This window comes from Rhodamnia argentea, chromosome 8 (genome assembly GCF_020921035.1).
Source record: "Rhodamnia argentea isolate NSW1041297 chromosome 8, ASM2092103v1, whole genome shotgun sequence".
Taxonomy (NCBI): Eukaryota; Viridiplantae; Streptophyta; class Magnoliopsida; order Myrtales; family Myrtaceae; genus Rhodamnia; species Rhodamnia argentea.
This window is the reverse complement of record NC_063157.1, coordinates 11,764,578-11,782,150: the sequence shown is the minus strand read 5'-3', so window position 1 is coordinate 11,782,150 and position 17,573 is coordinate 11,764,578. Positions and strand designations below refer to the sequence as shown.

The window sequence follows — 17,573 nt, the reverse complement described above, 5'->3', positions numbered from 1 at the left end:
GGGAACTCAGGAGACAGGAAAAAAAGAAGAAAGAGGATGGGAAATAGGACTTTGTTAGCATAATAATTATTTGGTAACTATGAGAATAATTGTATATTGTGGATCATAAATTTTTTAAGAGTGCACCCACAATAATTTTTAATTATTTATTATGTATGTTTTGTGACTCGTAATATGTTGTCAATCTCACAGTAAAAAAAAAAAAAAAACTATCATGTAAACATATTCCTTGAAAATATTGATAGATTTGAAAATTTCTCCCATTCACCAAGTCCTACGTAAAGTCATTCGAACCCGAGTCGCGATCACCGTGCGCTAGAGCCGCAGGCTAATCTTCAGATATGTCCTCCTTGGATCCAAACCCCATTTGACCACCCGATGGAAAACCACCGGGGACCAATGCTCTTATTCACCAAAGCAAGCGGTTTGCATTTAAACAAATCCCGCTTGCCGATTTAAACAGCTAACGTTTCTAGGAGGGATAGGCCAAAGTTTTTAGTTTTCCAAGGCCGATTTCCTCTGCCAAATGGTATGGTTAAGGCCGTATCCGATCGGAACGCGCGATAAACAAATCCTGCTTGCTGATCTGACAATCGAACGGCCATGAACATGTCATCGGGTAAACCACCAAAGTCGGCACGTGAGAGCGATTCCGCCATCGTTCTCAGTAGGCACCAGTTGGAGAGCTCTTAGACCCTTTCAATTGCAGAAGTTGAAACATCAGTAGAGATGCTTGTGGCAATCGTCGCAAGAAACAGAACTCGAGTGGCTTCTTCCTCCTGGAAATAGTCAAACAGTTTCGAGGAGCGCCACCACACAGTCCTCTAAAATTTTAAATTCCCCTGAACATTCTTAATGGGAGGGCAAGCCCCGAAACAAGACGAGAAATCTTTGGCTCGACATATTGTCGAACTCCTGGCTGTGTGGAACGAGAATACTCCACCGGCACTTTCTAATTCCCTGTTGATGTGCAAGCCGGCCATCTTTAGCTACCAATGCGACATCTCTCTTCCTAATATCCTACATTGCACCGTATGAGATCATCCTCTGAAAATACATGAATACGAAAGATTATATACGCTGCGCTTATGGCGAAACGCGCATTTGATTTGATTAGTAACAGGATAAGGCTTTGTGCATCCTTTCTGGCCCTTGAATCCTCGTAGAATGTATATCTCAATGAATAAGTAGCTCGGAAATACTCGGTTGGACATGGAACGATGTCCTCGGTTTCTGGAAGATTATTCGTGGAATACAATCTTTTGGGTATTATTCCATGTATTCAAAGAGGGGATAATTGTCCAACAAGTCCCGAACCTATTGTACGTCTACCAATTCGGTCCCAAACCATGAAAAGTGTCAAAAAAATCCTAAATCTATTGCATTGATGTCAATTTAATCCTAAACCTTTTATTGGTGTCAATTTAGACCTAAACATTTTGTATTGGTGCCAATTCAATCATAAGCCTTTTACATTTCTGTTAATTGAGTCAATCCAGTCAATTTTGGTCGAAAATTCGATGACGTGGACGTCAATTTAGCACTTCTTGGCATGACGTGGATATTTTTAAATATTAGTTTAATATTTTTTTTAATGATTGAGAAAAGAAAAAGAAGAAAAAACCAAAGCATTTATTAAAATTATTTAAAAATATAAAAAAATCCATATCGATTACCAGCCATGCCACGTATAACAACCGATGTCCGTGTCAAAGAATTTTCGGTCAAAATTGGCTAGATTGACTCAATTAACAAAAATGCAAAAGGTTTAGGACTGAATTTGCACCAATGCAAAAGGTTTAGGATTGAATTGATATCAATGCAATATGTATAGGACTTTTTTAACACTTTTCGTGTCCCAAACCTTTCAATTGCGTCAATTTAGTCCTAAATCCTTTAAAATTTTATCAATTTAATACTAATCCTATTGTTAGGATAACTGTATGAAAGGACGACATTGAGAAACCGTCAAAAGATTTAGAATTAAATTAACAAATCATCAAATATTTTAGGATTAAAATGACACAATTGAAAAGTTTAAGATTAAATTGGTCACCGTACTAGCACTTTTTTTAAATAATTTTTTCATTCAAAGAGTGATGCTTTGCACGTCGCGCTTGGCTTGAATGGCCAAGGGACGACCTCCTTGTCATTGTCGCCGTCACAAGTTTGAGTTTTCAAAAGAGAACAAGTTGACAGATTTTCTTGTTTCTTGGAAAAGCAGCAAATCTGCTAGACATGGCTGCACTAAAATGAGCCCGGTCAGATCATTCGGTTCATGTCACTCCCCCCCCTCTCTCTCTCTCTCTCTAGACATTTCAGAAACCTTCACTTTCAACTTTCCAGGAAAAAACCAGGAAAGGAAAGAGAGAAAATCCAATCCAATGCTTTGGCAGCTCTCCCGTGACTCCTGTATTCAGAGATCGCCTTTCTCCGTCCTTCTGGAAGTGAAAAGTCGAAAGGGATCCTGTGACTCCGCTGCTTACCTTTTTTGAGTCCCCCCCCCCCTGTTCTTTGGTTCTTGATTTCAAATGGGGCTATCATCAAATCTTCGTCTATAAAGCAACCTTCGCGGCACGATAAGAATCTCCCCATCGAATCCGAGTTAGCCGAGCTAAACATGGCCGTCGATCATCTGAACCCGGAGGACTTCCCCGTTTCGAGCCCGAGGATTTCCTTCTCTTTCAATCTCCGCGATTCGGGAGCAATACGCGCTGCTCCATCAAAAGCTGCCACCGATTGTGCTCGGGCATCGGATTCAAGGAACGACTTCGAGTTCCGTCTCTCGGAGAGCTTGTCGTCCTCCGCGGATGAGCTCTTCTCCGACGGAAAGATTCTCGCGGTCCCCGTCAAGAAGAAGAATGTTCCCCAGAGACGGAGGCATCCTGACTGTCCGGCGCTGCCATTGCCACCTGCTCCTAAAGAGAGTGTGCCTTGTAATAATGCTAACACGACATCGCTGGATCCGGAAGCCACTTGCGACGGTGACGACATGCCACATGGAGGAAACTTGAAGGACGCGAGGCCGTCGAGGTCATTCTGGAGGTTCAGGCGAAGCAGCAGTTTGGGGTCGGCGAATTCGTGCAGCAGGCGCTTGTGTTTCTTGCCGATCATGCCGCGGAGCTACTCAACCGGGTCATCTCCCCCAAACACGAAGCAGCATCGGCAAAGGCTCCCTCCGCCACAGTGTCGGGTGACAAAGAACGATCAGAAGGTTTCATCGTCGGAGTGTTTCGGGTCTCATTACCGGCAGAGAGCTCGTCAAGTCAGTCCCGTCGTTCTCAACGTTCCTACGATGGATATGTTTGGGCTGAGCTACTTATTCACGAGTAGGAAGACCAAGAACAATCCCCCATGATGCTTCCTCGTATTGTGTCTATCCTGTTCACAGTTTCTCTTCCCTTGCAGCATAGAATTCATCAATTCATCTTATAAATTATCTTCAATCGACAACTGCAATGGCAGCTCTTTGTTGGTGATCCAGCAGCCGTTGGGGGATGATGCTGAGGTTCGAAAGGATTCCGACATCACCATCTGGGCCTGCGAAAATCCGATCGGCTCTGCAGATCGCGTGACAAGTTGATCAAACATGAAGAAATCCTAGAGCGCGAGGATGTCTCGCGGCAACCCTTCGGCCGAGGCAGCATGGACAGCTAAATATTACAGAACCTATAGCTATCACCGTAAAGTTTCTCCATACCAAGACTACTTATTTCCATGATCTAGATGTCCTTGAATCGGAGTTTTAGTTACACTAGCGCGATTTTCGTGTTGAAGATTTGGTGACATTTAAAATCTTACATGAAATCTCTATTTACCTAATTCGATTTGGGAGAGTTAAAGTCAATTTAGTGCGTGGATGCAAATCAATTGGCAGATTAGCTAGCTAAATCGCACCGTTCAAATTGTGTTCCTGCTTTGTTGGTTTTCTTCTCCGCCACCAACCACTTTGGGACTTTCTTTGTGCTGATGCCCCTATCTTTGGGCCTTTTACGTAAGAACTTTTAAATTTCGGGAAGTTATCTTTCGACCCAAAAAAAACAAAAAATTACAAGAACACTGGGATATCTCCCATGCTGGGCAACTTTGTGGCCATCTAGACATGTATTCTTCTCGAGATTTATCAATTTATCACGGAATTAATTGGATAGAATGGAATTGTGGGGTCAAGTTTAATCTGTCAAGCTGCAATTTCCATCAGTCTATGTACTGAATTCACACGATTGGATGAGAATTAAGTTACTGATCAGACGTCACAACTCACTAAAACAAAATTTTGGTAACGTAATTCTACTTCTTTGTTTCGATTCCAAACCTATTTCTGAAACAAGTTTGGAACATAAACTCGTTTGGTAACGTAATTCTGTTTTTCTGTTTATGAAACAAAATTTTGTTTCAGAAATATATTTGGAAGATAAATCAAAAACAAAAAATTTTAGCTTCTCGAAAAAATAGAAATCAGAAATAATAACCCCTCATTTTTTCTCAAGTATCCACCGCCGGCCGTCGCCGACCTCCGTTGGTCGTCATCGCCCACAGCCGTGACCACCACCGGCCGCCGCAATCATTGCCGCCGCCAGAGTAAAAAATAAATAATATTATTTTTATTTTTAAATAGCAAATAATAATTTCTAAAAGTATAAATTTTCAATTGATGTCAAACGAACTTTTGTTCTAGGATCATAAATTTATGTTATTATCAAATGCAAATTTTGCTCAAAAACTCATCCACAAAAAAAAATAAAAAAATTTATTTCCGGAACAGAATGATTGTCATGCACCCTTTACATTAACTGTTGACCATTGACATTTTCAACATTTAAAGGTCAATGCGTGCGGTTGTTGCCTTTTAACCATGCCACATCTTAGTTGAAAGGAAAGGCTTAACTCCATTGATTCAATCTTGTTAATCTTGTTGCTAATACCTTTTAATAATATCTGCATAATCCCATGAAGAAATAACCATACTATTGTTGTTGATTTCTTACGTTTTATTAAACACTTTTTTTTTCTTTCCTTGTTCAACGCGTGAAATTGTCCGTGACTTAATATTCGATGCTCAAATTTTCAGTCACTTGTTCTTCAATTTTTTTCCGACGAGTTCTTATTTTTTTTAATGCCCTTAAATGCTAAAAATGAAAAAATAGAATGTAATGAGATTAAGTGTGGTTGATAAAAACAAAAAAAAGGACATTGACTTTATTGACTATAATAATTTAAAAGTCAACTTAGAGAATTAAGTAAAGGGACGTGCTATTTAATTTATTCAGCTAATATGTTCTTAATGGCATGTGGTCAATTACATTAATAAAACTAGTTTTGTTGCTGGTGGAGTGGGGGGCGCCGGCAGAGAAAGTCCTTTGGCAGTTTAGGGCGTGCGCATGGCAACACTTCTACTTCAAAAATCAATTTATGGCTAGAAGTTTATTTTTCTACTTACTCAGAAGCAGAAATTCTGCTTCTAAGTAAGTAGAAAATCAACTTCTAGCCATAAATTGATTTCGAATAAGAAAAATTCGTTTTATAACGATTAAAAATTTTTATTTCTAAAATAGTATTAACGTAAAAGCTTCTATGAAAAATTATAGTCGACGGCCGAAAAATTTTCTACTTCATTTGTGAAAAATTTTAAATTTCTTTTAAAAAATAATTTTTATTATTAAAATTTATTATTTCATTTTTATTACTAAAATTATTATTTAATTTTTATTACTAAAATTATTATTTAATTTTTAAAAATAAAAAGATATTGTTTAGTTTTTTTACTCTGGCAGCCTAAGACGACGACTTGGTGGCGGTAGATTGTGACTAGATTTCCGATTGTTGTCTGCATAATTTTCCACAGCAATTTGATCCTCTTGCAGATTGTCCTAGCATGAAAATTGAAGACTGTATAAGAGAATCAATGCACTTTGAAGGAGATAGACAAGGAAAAGTCAAGAATGCAACAAATACAGATACAGTCGCACCCTTACTATGTACTATGAGCGTCATTTGAGCTCAATAAAAAGATGTTCTTACTCTTTTATAATTTGAGATTTGAGAAATGTACAAGTGTGTGAGCAATGATGGGTTACTAATAGTGCGATCTATAAATTTCCGGTTTTAGCAACACATGCTCCGTTGTAAATAGTCAAGAGATCACTAGTGGATTCTAACCCGTTGGTGTATGTTAGATTGGGTGAGTAGATGTATGCTTTGTTATAAGCCGAACCGCTATAAGATCATCATCTTCTATCTCTTCACTTATCTTACCTCATATTATAGAAACATCTAGCACTTGATAGTTTACGATTTCTACATACATCAAACTAGTTCTGCATCTATCAAACTTGACATGTATTATTTCGCGAGAGATTATTTAGTTTTTGTAAAGCAAACTTATTCACTCCCTATAAGTTGCATTGTTAGCTACAAGATTAAGTTCTACTATGTATAGCAGAGTCGATTTTTCTACCTTGTAAATATTAGATATTGTTTTGACAAAAAAAAAATATTAGATATTGTGACTATACTATGCATAAAAAAGTTATGGTAGAGCTAAATACTCATATGGAGATGGAGATATCAAAGAATCTTTCTCTCAAACTTTTACTTTTGTTAGAAAAAAAAAATCATTTCAAAAGGGAAAGCCTCGTGGTTTGAATTTGTGTTTATCTTCCACAAAGAAGGAAAAATGTTAGAACAGGAAAAAAGAAAAACAGGAGAAGGCGAATTGGAGACCCTTTAATCTGACCTCCGTCTAACCGAAATTGAAGGGATTCAGGCGAAGGTTGATGGAGATTACAATCACACTAGGGGATAGTGACTGACCAGATCACAAGCTAGACATCTTGATCAAGAGCCACTTTCCGTCGGAACAAAGCTGAGCGGTCAAGGAGAGGCCACTTTGTGAAGTATCTAAGTGTGCCACCTTTAAGTAGTACATTGTATCGAAGAGGTCTTGTGAAGTGATCTAAAAGTAGGATTTACTCTCAAATGATCACCATCTCGCATGTCTCATGAGTCAATGTGTGCAAAAAAAAAAAAAAAAACAAAACAAAAGTGAGCCTAAAAGGTCAAACCGAATTTTTTTTTAGGCCAAATATTTGGTCCTTTTATAATAACCAAGAAGGGGTGAATTGCAAAAATGTAACTAAAGCTCCGTTTATTTCCCAAAAAAATGTGACGTTCTTTGAGAATGTTTTTTGAAAAGTCGTTTTTCATGAAAATAATGATATTTTTCAGTGTTTGAAATAGACCTAAATATGAATTGGAAAATATTCGGCATTATTTGGTAAGAAAAATCTCATTTGATTCTCTACGTTGTCGTTTGGTCAGAAATTGCTTATGTGAACCTAGCCGTCCTACGTGGCACAGCTGGTGCTAATGTGGATCATCTTTATAATTTAAAAAAAATCAAATTTTTTAATAAAGCTTTATTTTTTATTTTTTAAATAATTTTATAATATAATATAATTTTTTTTCTTTCTTCTTCTGCTAGTTGCTAGTCACGATGACTGGCCACAAGCGAGGGACGAGCTCGCTCAAGGCTGAAGAGGCAAAGACCTCACCGATTCTGACCAAGCTCGAGCTTGTCGACCTCGAGCAAGCTCAACCTCCCTATGTTCGATCGTTGTGGGTGGCAGAGCAAGAAAGAAAATAAAATAAAATGAAAAAGAAAGAAAAGGAAAAAAATAACTAAAAATGAAAGGAATGTGACAGAGTGGAGGGAGGAGAGGTGCCCATGGATCCCATGAGTGAATAGAAAGAACTTCTGACCAAAAAAAAAAAAAAAAGAATGGAAAGGACAATGATTTCCTCTTTTTAAAATAAGAAATCATTTTCTTCATTTTTGAAGGTGTTGTTTTCATTGCTGGAAATTATTTTGCTTGACTAGATTATTTTCTGTGAATCAAACGCAAGAAGTCCGAAAAATATTTTTTTTAAGATTATTTTTTGTAAAATAAATGGAGCTAAAGTATGACTTTCAAACTTTGTTCGTGCAAGCCAACCATGAGTTACCCCTAGTGTCAACAAATGTTGCAAAGCACATAATTTATTTCTCCTACAGTTTTTTTTGTTGAAAGAAATATGTCATTCATATATCATGATAATAGTTTGAGAATTACATCTTTCAAGTCTAGCAAATTGCAAACATGTTCTGAACAAAGCAAAAGCTAAAAAACAAATAACAAAGCACAATCTGCCGCTAAAAGTACACTCACTCTCATCCCTCCAGAATAAAACTATCACTATAAAAATTCAATACCAATCACCAGGTTCGGTGATGAGCGCACGTCGAAATCTCATACTTCATTTGCAAAGGCATGCGGTGCGCGTCTAAGGTCATCGTCCTCATCACCATCGCCATGTAGAGACACCCACATCAATATGTTGAAAGAATACATATCAAATATCTGTAGGGAACTCTCATATCTATATTTAGATATAGTTTGGGATAGTAAAATCCCAAAACTTGTCTTAAATCTAAATCGGGAAATGAGTGATCTAATCTCGGAGAGGTTGTAGAGCCACATCATGAACACCTTTTTCGATAGCTATCGACTGAACGGATGGCCAAATTGATCTCCATGTTCAGTCAAGATCAGATGTAGAAATTTATTCGTACGCACAAAATAAAAGCTTAAAAGAGGAAAGAGGGAAACAAGAAGACCAAGGGGCGAGGGAGGAAGGGAGAGAGGGGACCTCTCTCTCTCTGCTGAACATAGCTTGGGGCAGTAGTGGATCTTTCTCCTACAGTTCACCTGCTTCAAGACTAGTGCCTCCATCATTGGCCCCATAGCTAAGTACCTTAGGCAAAACAAGAATTCCATGTCGCAAAACAAACAGCTTCTACGAGCGATTATAACGACGACCCTTGTCTTCTCTCGTACTCACCTAATTAGGCAAAAAAAGAATAACGGATATGAACTTTTAACTCCAAGTGCCGTATATTAAGTATGACGCTTGATTACGTATCATAATTTTTTTTTAATCATATCGGTGCTATAACTTGTGTGCTTGCAGTCACTTGAATGTCATGTAACTTTTCAATGGATGACTTGAATGCTATAACTTTTTTAAAAATGTCCACCATAAATGCTATATTGTATCATATTTTTAGCACTTGGGATAACGTTTTTAAAAAATTATGATATTCAAATGATCGGTTGAAAGTTACGGCACTCAAGCGAATATTTTATAGAAGCACTCAAGTAATCAGAAAAGAAAAAAAGTGGCAATGCTCAAGTGATCGCCTTACAAAAGTTATAACACTTGTACTGTCTTTATTTTGACTGATGACCGATAATTTGAGCACGCGAGAATAAACGCGTATTCACAAATTTGCGTGTATGCAGCAGTTCCTCTTTTCGTCTTCACAGCTTCTCTCATCCTTCTCTAGGTTACATAATTCAATTTCTTTTTTGGCTAGATTTTTATTTTCTTAATTTCGAAAAACGCTTACTTCATTTTATAACTTTTTAGCCACAAAGGACGCCACTGCATCGGGGGAGACGTTAACAATTTAGTTTATTGTTTTTACGGAAAGACGAAGTCAAACGAAATAATGTATAATTTAAAGATCCAATTGCCCGAAAAGCAAATTCAGGTTGCACAAATTGAAAATGTTCGGTGACTATGGATGCTTTAATCTCTTCGTAATACATGTACATGATTGATTTCAATGCATGATACATTAAAGTCAAGGCTGAATACCACCAATGCATAATACATTAAATTTAAGGTTGAATGCTAACAAAAATCTTGAATTCACACACATGTACCCTTTTTACTCCAAACTAATATTTGTATCACAAAAATTCCTAAACTGAAACCCCAGTGCCACATATTCTCGAAATTGATAAACCCGAGCCACATTTATATTAAATTATGGTAAGTTTGGAACTTTTGAAGGGCACTAGTTGGTGTACGGGTGCACCAATTTGGGTTAAATATGACCAATTCGGAAATCTTTTGGACACAACTATTAGATTAGGGTAAATGTGTTTTGGAAGTACCAATATAAGATTTTTTGTGGAATCAACCTAGCCCTTAACTAATCAGCAATAAACCACTCGTTTAGACCGAAAAATGCTACTACTAACAATCCTAATGCATTTAGAGTCCAAATAACTAGTCTTCGTATGCAAACATTTCGAAACCTTAAGGCCGACACATCCGAAAAACTTGAAAGGCATGACTGTTGTGACCTTAAAATCGATTTTCCAATTTCAAGTTAATAGATTACCAAATTAATTAATTAGACATATTAACTTAGCTTTAACTCTTTCAAGTTCTATCAAATCATGACTTATGGTTTAATGTGATTAACTAGTAATATATTTTAAATTTGGAGCCGCTACTAATTGTTTTTTTGGTAGGTCAATTAGAAACCTAAATAAATTAGCGGGAGAACTAAATTACTTTTACGAACTAAAGATTAAAAGTCCAAGGACTTGATTGCATTGATTTTTCAATTAATGCCATTTCGGTACTATTTTTTATTTCATAAAAAATTTATCAAGCCACTTTGATTAAATTTTAACCTAAGTCACTAACAAAGATGATCAAACGGGTGCACAATCAATTAAATACCAATTAGCATTCAATGGTTTGCAAAGAGTACGTGCTACATATTTTTTTTATTTTTTCGTTTATGAAAATAATGAAGGAATAAACTATATGCTATGCATAAATTTATTCTAAATACAATTTAAATGATATGACAAAGATGATTTCTTTTATTTTCGGATTAAATGACAACCCTATGTAAAACTATGCCAAAATACTTTATTTCTCAAATATTTTAGAATTTAAATTGCCCCAAACCCTAACTTATTAAAGATTAAGTATTTTTAACATGAAATACCATTTTAGAGATGTAATTTTAAAGGAAAATGCAATCTAACCTAAATATTTATTAATTGAATTAAACGTACAATTATCTACATGATTTAAATTTTAAAGATGCAATTTTTATCTTGACATGTCAATTAATGAATGCAAATCTTTAGAAATTTTTTGAAAAGTGTTACATCATGCGACGAATATATTTCAAAAAATAGATATCCAATCAATTTTTGGAAAGTTTCATGGTATTTGAACCCAACCTTTAATCCATAATCTTACTGACTAACGATTGAATTCAAATACTTATATAATTAAATATTCCGTAAATAATCTTAAAGATGGACGTTTTCGATTGTATGATGAGTTGGGGATTATGAAAAATTCATAATTAACCTATTTTTTTTATTAAAAAAAATGATATCCACTTATGCAATATGTAAGATATGCTCAAGATATCTAAATATATGATATGCAAATATTATATGCAAATATAGCAAAATTGGCAAGTGTACATCCAATTTAGGATAGAAAATTTGCCTAATTTCACAAGATTGCACTTTCCTATTTGAATTGGCACAGAACTTGGAGACCAAGCAACGAGCTCGGATCGATCCAATACAGCACTCGCACGGACCAACGATGGGACTTGCGGGACTCCTCACTGCTTGGCTCAGCTACGGGTTCACCACAGGTGGGACACCTCATAGCAGCTACGCAACAGTGACAGGGCTGAGCTAAGGTGGAAAAGCAGCGGTACTACATGCTTGAGTGGTGGTGTCACGGGATAGCAGCTCTCTCTGTGGATCAACGTCAACAACTCAATGGCGGGATTGTTGGCGCCTAAATTTTGACTAACCTTTTCAGTTATTCTATTTTGCGTAAAAATTGGGAATTAGTTTAGTTCCTACAAAAAGTTATTAATTCATCTTTTTATTTATTTATGTTAGTATTCATTCATCTAGTTGCTTTGCATTGGACTGGCAATGGGAAAATGGACCGAAATTAATGAACGGATTGAGCCAGAACTTAACCAAATTCAACCAGGGCTAGAGGACTAAGGTGACCGAAATTTACAAGGCTTTAGGGCTTATCTTGGACTTAATTCGGCTTGTTAAAGTTAATTAATTAAAAAAGCCTTTAATTAAAGCTTAATTAATAGAAAAAAGGCCTAATTAAGCCCACAGGCTTGCCAAGCCCACTCAACAGTCTAACCGTTTCTGTAGGAACTTAATTGAATAAAATTTTCTCTCTAAAGGATTAAAATGTGATTATCCGAAAGTCAATGGATTATTCCATAATTAGACGAAAGTCATGAAACCCTAGTTTAGTCTATAAATAGGGTGCTTCATTCACGTTTATGGAGGAGGAGGCCATCCACACGTTGAAAACACGGCATATTGAGAGGCCACGTAATTGAAAATGTACAGCACATTGAGGGGATTCGGATCACCTAACATTGAAATTTTCATCACATGCGTGACATTAATCAAATCAAGCCGTCCAAATGAAAATAAATAGTCCGATTTAAGCCACGTTTGGAATTCAAAATTTTTCAAACCTCAAAAAAATTTCCACCCACATTTTTTTTCTCCCTTTCAACACATCACGTGACTCAAATCAAGTCATCCATTTTTATTTGAACGGTCCGATATGAATAATGTCATGCATGTCACGGAAATCCTAATGTTAGGCGGTCCAAATCCGATTGAGGTGGGGGTCACTCAAAACAATTGACAAGAAAAAAAAAAAAGATAGGTTTCGGGGAGAGAGAGAGAGAGAGAGAAGAGGTTCTGAGGGAAGTCCACGAATTGGATCTCTCTTTCCCGTGATCCCTGTTCGCCCTGGTGCAGTGCTACAGAAGTCAGACTTTCGAAAGGAAGAGCGAAAGGACTCTCAGTTGAGCACTTTTGGCCAGGACCTCCGGTGGTCTCATTTGTTGCCGTCGCCTTTACCAACCGCGACGGCCGCTCGTTGTCCTTGCCGCAGCGTTTGGGTCCACGACGCGAAGCCAATCTCAACACCTACTCCGCTGCACCCCGAGGTCCCCAACGGCAAGCGATCCCAGGACAACGAATAACGACATCTCTTGCCGATCCGCTGTCTCGAAACCAGCGGTACTTAGACCAGTCTCGGTGCTTGTGTAATTCCTTACTGTGCCGGTATTGCTTCGCCTTCTTGCAGGTTTCTTCGAATTATTTGGGACCACACCGTCGAGCTTGATGAGGCTATTGCCGATCCCTAGTGACGCTCCTTGTGGTGTGACTTGGGGATCCATTGCGTGCAGAAGACACCAACTTTGACAGGTGGTAGTCAAAGTGCATTGTTTGGTCAGAGAACCAAGCTTTCAGTGGAAGCTCTGACATACATACTCGTGAGGGGACTTGCAAATTAAAGGCTAAAGCCTGCATTTGACTTGGTATCATATCAACGACCCCCAAGCGAAATCGTCTTCCCTGATGCATCGCGAGCAACGCAAGGTCTCACCGAGGAGACTCGTCGCAGCAGCCCCAGGAGCTCGGCCGCGAATCTTCGAGCACACCGAACCAGTTCATGGTCGACCATAGTCATCCGCAAGCAAGCTCTACCGTCGATTCCATTCGATTCGAATTCGGAAATGTAATCTTCGAATAAGGTAAACTTTCTCATCTTGAGTAGTTTATAACATTTACTTGCCTGTTTAGAATAGATTGCATATCTTGTTATATTTTTCATATATTGCATCAAAGTAGATATCTTTTTCAAAATACGGGTTGATTAGGAAATTTTTTTTTTCTAATCCGTAACTTGCCACTTGCCATACAATCGAGCAAGTACGTCTTTAAGATTATTGATGGAATACCCGATTAGATAAGGATTTGAGTCCAATCGTTAATTGTAGGATTACGAATTAAAGATTGGATTCAAATATTCGAGAAATATTTCAAAACTTGATTGAGATATCCACTTTCTTGATTGAATTGATTGGCATATTCACTTTCCTAATTTGATTTGAATTGCCCGATTGTGGTATCTTTTTTAAAATATATCCATCGCGTGATGTGATCTCGAAAATTCTAAAAAAAGATTGCATTCATTCATTTTTCATATTTAAAAATTGCATCTTTTAAAAATAGCATCATGTAGATAATTGCATGCCTAATCCTTTTTGTAAAAATATTTCGGTTAGATTGCATTTTAAGATAGAAATTGCATGTTTAAATAGAATCTCATGTTTAAAATAATTTATCTTTAATAAATTAAGCTTTAAGTCAATATAAACTCTAAAATATGCAAGATAAATATTGTTTTAGCATAGTTCTATTTTAGGAAATAAATTCACCTGATTTTTTTTTTTGAAAAAAATCATTGCCATGTCATTCTTACCACGTCATATATGCCATATCATCTTTGCCACATCATCATGCATTTGCCACGTCATTTTCCATACCATATAGAGTCACATGTTTATGTTTATTAATTAATTCATCATGTACATTGCATGCTATGATTGATTTATTTTTAATTGCATGTCATATAGAGTTAGTCGCGTAGTTTAATTAAATTCATATGCATTGTTAGGATAGTTTGTATTTATTTATGCCATTGCATTTAGAATAGAATTCATGCATCTCATTTACGTTAGTCTTTCTCCTTTAAAAAGCGAAAATCAAAAAGTGAGAACAACAATTTTCTGGCGCATACTCCCTTAACTAATAATCTAATAATCCATTAACCTGGAATTTCTTAATTTTTAGGTTGCGATAAAGAGCAAGGTTAGACTACTGAGGCGGGCCAACGGGGACAGCACCACCATTGCTTGGGATACAACGCGACTGGAACAGCAGCAGCACAGCTAGTTGATCTTCACGAAACTAGCGGGGACACGGCTGAGCAGAGCGGGACACCACTAGGTCTGAGCAGGGGCGCCAGGCTCAAACGGCAGTGGCAACGGGCTCAGGCGGAAGCTGGCGGGGCTGTGCAGCAATCGTCGAACCTCAAGGCTCAGTGGCAGCAGGTGTTGGGAATATGGAGTTGGTGGTGGGGTGACGTTGCTGCTAGTATCGGCATCGAGGGAGACTACGCCCAGAAAAGCTCCTTGGCACTTGACCCATGGCACTTGACCCATGTTATCTTGTTTTTACTCTCGTGAAACTCTTAACTTTTCTGAATGAGAATTTATCATAGAGCGTCCATGTAACCCTAGGCATAAGCTTGTGTATAGATAAGGACGTTGCAAGCTTGGGACCTAAGTTTTTCTTAATTTTGCAAAATAGACCCGGGCTTAAAATATGACTTAAATTAAGTCCTAAATGGCTAAATTGCATCAAATTGGCTTCAATTTTGATCAAGAATTTCGGTCAGGCATGTGCAATGTGCCAGCCGAATTTTTTGAGCAAGTGGGCTATTTCGCACATTTTTGGGCTTGACTTGATTTTTTTAATACGATTTTAAATATTGAAATTAAAAGCCTTTTTCCATTAATTAAACTTGAATGGTCTGAATTAAGCTCAAAATAGGACCCAACCACCTTGAAATTTTTGGCACATGCTCCCTCATAATTGTTGAAAATTTTACTTGGGTTCGAGCCCGGTTGCCTGTCAATTGAAGCTCCAATCCCCTCACCGCCGGTCCAATTAAATAAGAATGCAGTGCATGATCGACAAAAATTAAATATGAATGATAAATTATTTATTTTGGTAGGAATTAAAGTTAATCCCTGATTTTTTATGCAAAATAAACGATTAAAAATGTTAGTCAAAATTTAGGTGTCAACAATGACGTAAATGAGTTTTCATATGAAATCAAACATCAAAATAGATCAAAATGACAATGTGATAGGAGATTTGCGTGTCGACTTTAGAATGAAACGAAAGATCCGTGTTCCGTTTTTAAGAAGTTGGTTCGGTCTCGAGGTGAGACCGGAACTTCATGCTTGAGTTTCTCACAAAGGAGATCACAGTAGGCCAGAGCAATTGAATTTCGAAGCTCCGTATTGCTATTCATGTACTTATCTCAGATTTAATCGAAAACTTCAAGGTTGAAATTCTCCATGTACAGATTGTATTAGGACACAAATTTTTTAGGGTACAAATACAAACTGTCACTACATGGGTAACAAAAGCCCTCAATCGAGTCTGCGAAATAACAAGCACAAGAGTGAGATTGCGGAATATCATTTTCGGCTCACGTGCCCTTCAATTTTCGAAATTCTTAGAGCATTGACCAAGTTATAGTCCGAAAGTTGCAGTGAACATTTTTCCATTGTATGGATAGTTGTATTTAGGCAGCCAAGCATTGTCTCGTACACTTTATTTACTTCACAACAACCGGTTCCGAGCAAATGAGCGATCAACACTAGCCCGCATTTATAAGAACTTCCCATGGGCTTACCATTCACATCGGCTGGCTCTTCTTCATTAAGTTTGGAGTGATATTAGCTAAACGGTGATCGACACGCCAATACGTCATTTCTCAAAAAATAGATAATTTTGACATATTGTATATTTTTTTTTTGTCAAAGAACACGTTATATATTAAATGCATACTTTTTATGTATGCATGATTATATTTATCAAAAATATATGTATTTAAGTCATATATTCAGTCACCCTAAAATTAAAATACCCAGTCAGCCTAGAAAAATAACCTAATCATAAATCATTAATAGAGGGAGAAAAAAAAAATCACCGATATAAAAGTATGCCTTTAATATATAACATGTTCTTTGACCGATAGAAATATATAATGTGTCGAAATTATCTGTTTTTTAAGAAATAACGTATTGGCGTGTCGTGTCGTGTCTGCGATGCTGTTCAGGGAGACACTGGACATACAAAGGTACAGACAAAACGGGCGTCATAATGAAGCACGGCGGTTCGCCTAAAGGTGGCATAAAAGTCGTCCTTGGTTTTTGTTTTTTTTGTTTGTCGGTAAAGTAAAAAATAATAATAATGGTGGCACGTGCGGAGGAGCGGGATCATAACAACCGCATCATCGTTCGATGGGCGGGGCCTGGGCCCACTCAAGCAGATGCGAACAAAACATATTCATTATCCCAGCCTTTCTTTACCTTTTACCTTGCGCGAAATCAACAGTTCCTCCCCTCTGTTTTCCACCCTCGAGTACCAACAACGTTATGGGGTGATAGCCTCGGTAGGTCAACACTCAAAATCGATGGCCCTCTTTCCTATTTCCCATTAATTTTATGAAAAGTGTTGGGGGGGGGTGGGGCGGGTCATGGGAAAAAGACTGGCAGCAGTTAGGTAGGGACCATCAGTTCTTGGGTTGAGCCGATTTCATCTTGGAATCAAGAATCGGATCAGGCGAGATTAGTTAGGTAGGGATGATCGGTTCTCAGGTTAAGCCGATTTTATCCTAGAATCGAGAACCGGATTAAGCCGGACTGATCCGATTTAGGATTTTGGTGATTTTCCTTTTCTTTACTCTTTAAAAGAAAAGGAAAAAAAAATGCATATCGATCTGATTCGATTCCTATTGGTCGGGGCGGTTCAATTCCACACCTGTCTGGTTCCCGTGCACACCCTCGGTAGCAGCAAATGTTTGTTCCTAAACTGTCAACTATTACGCAATAGGCCACCGGACTTTTATTTTGTTACATTTGTTTGACCAGCCTCCGTTATATTTTCCATTAGCATGAATAATGCACGTGACTTGTGAAGGGTAAAAGTGTACTTTCATCTCATCTCATTCCGAAAAATACAAATCCCTCTTTTTTATAGTTGGTTTACGTAAAACAATGA

The 17,573-nt window shown here is 37.5% G+C and overlaps 1 protein-coding gene across 1 annotated transcript; it reads left to right on the top strand.

Annotated features, from left to right (window-relative positions):
* Nucleotides 1–2,251: 2,251 nt before the first annotated feature.
* LOC115745389 lies at nt 2,252–3,458 on the top strand. The gene has a single exon (XM_030680911.2). The coding sequence runs from the start codon at nt 2,621–2,623 to the stop codon at nt 3,356–3,358; it is 738 nt and encodes a 245-aa protein (XP_030536771.1). The 5' UTR covers nt 2,252–2,620; the 3' UTR covers nt 3,359–3,458.
* Nucleotides 3,459–17,573: the final 14,115 nt, after the last annotated feature.

What these genes read in the sequence shown, in the direction of transcription:
- LOC115745389 (XM_030680911.2), top strand. Translation starts at nt 2,621, where the DNA reads ATGGCCGTCGATCATCTGAACCCGGAGGACTTCCCCGTTTCGAGCCCG.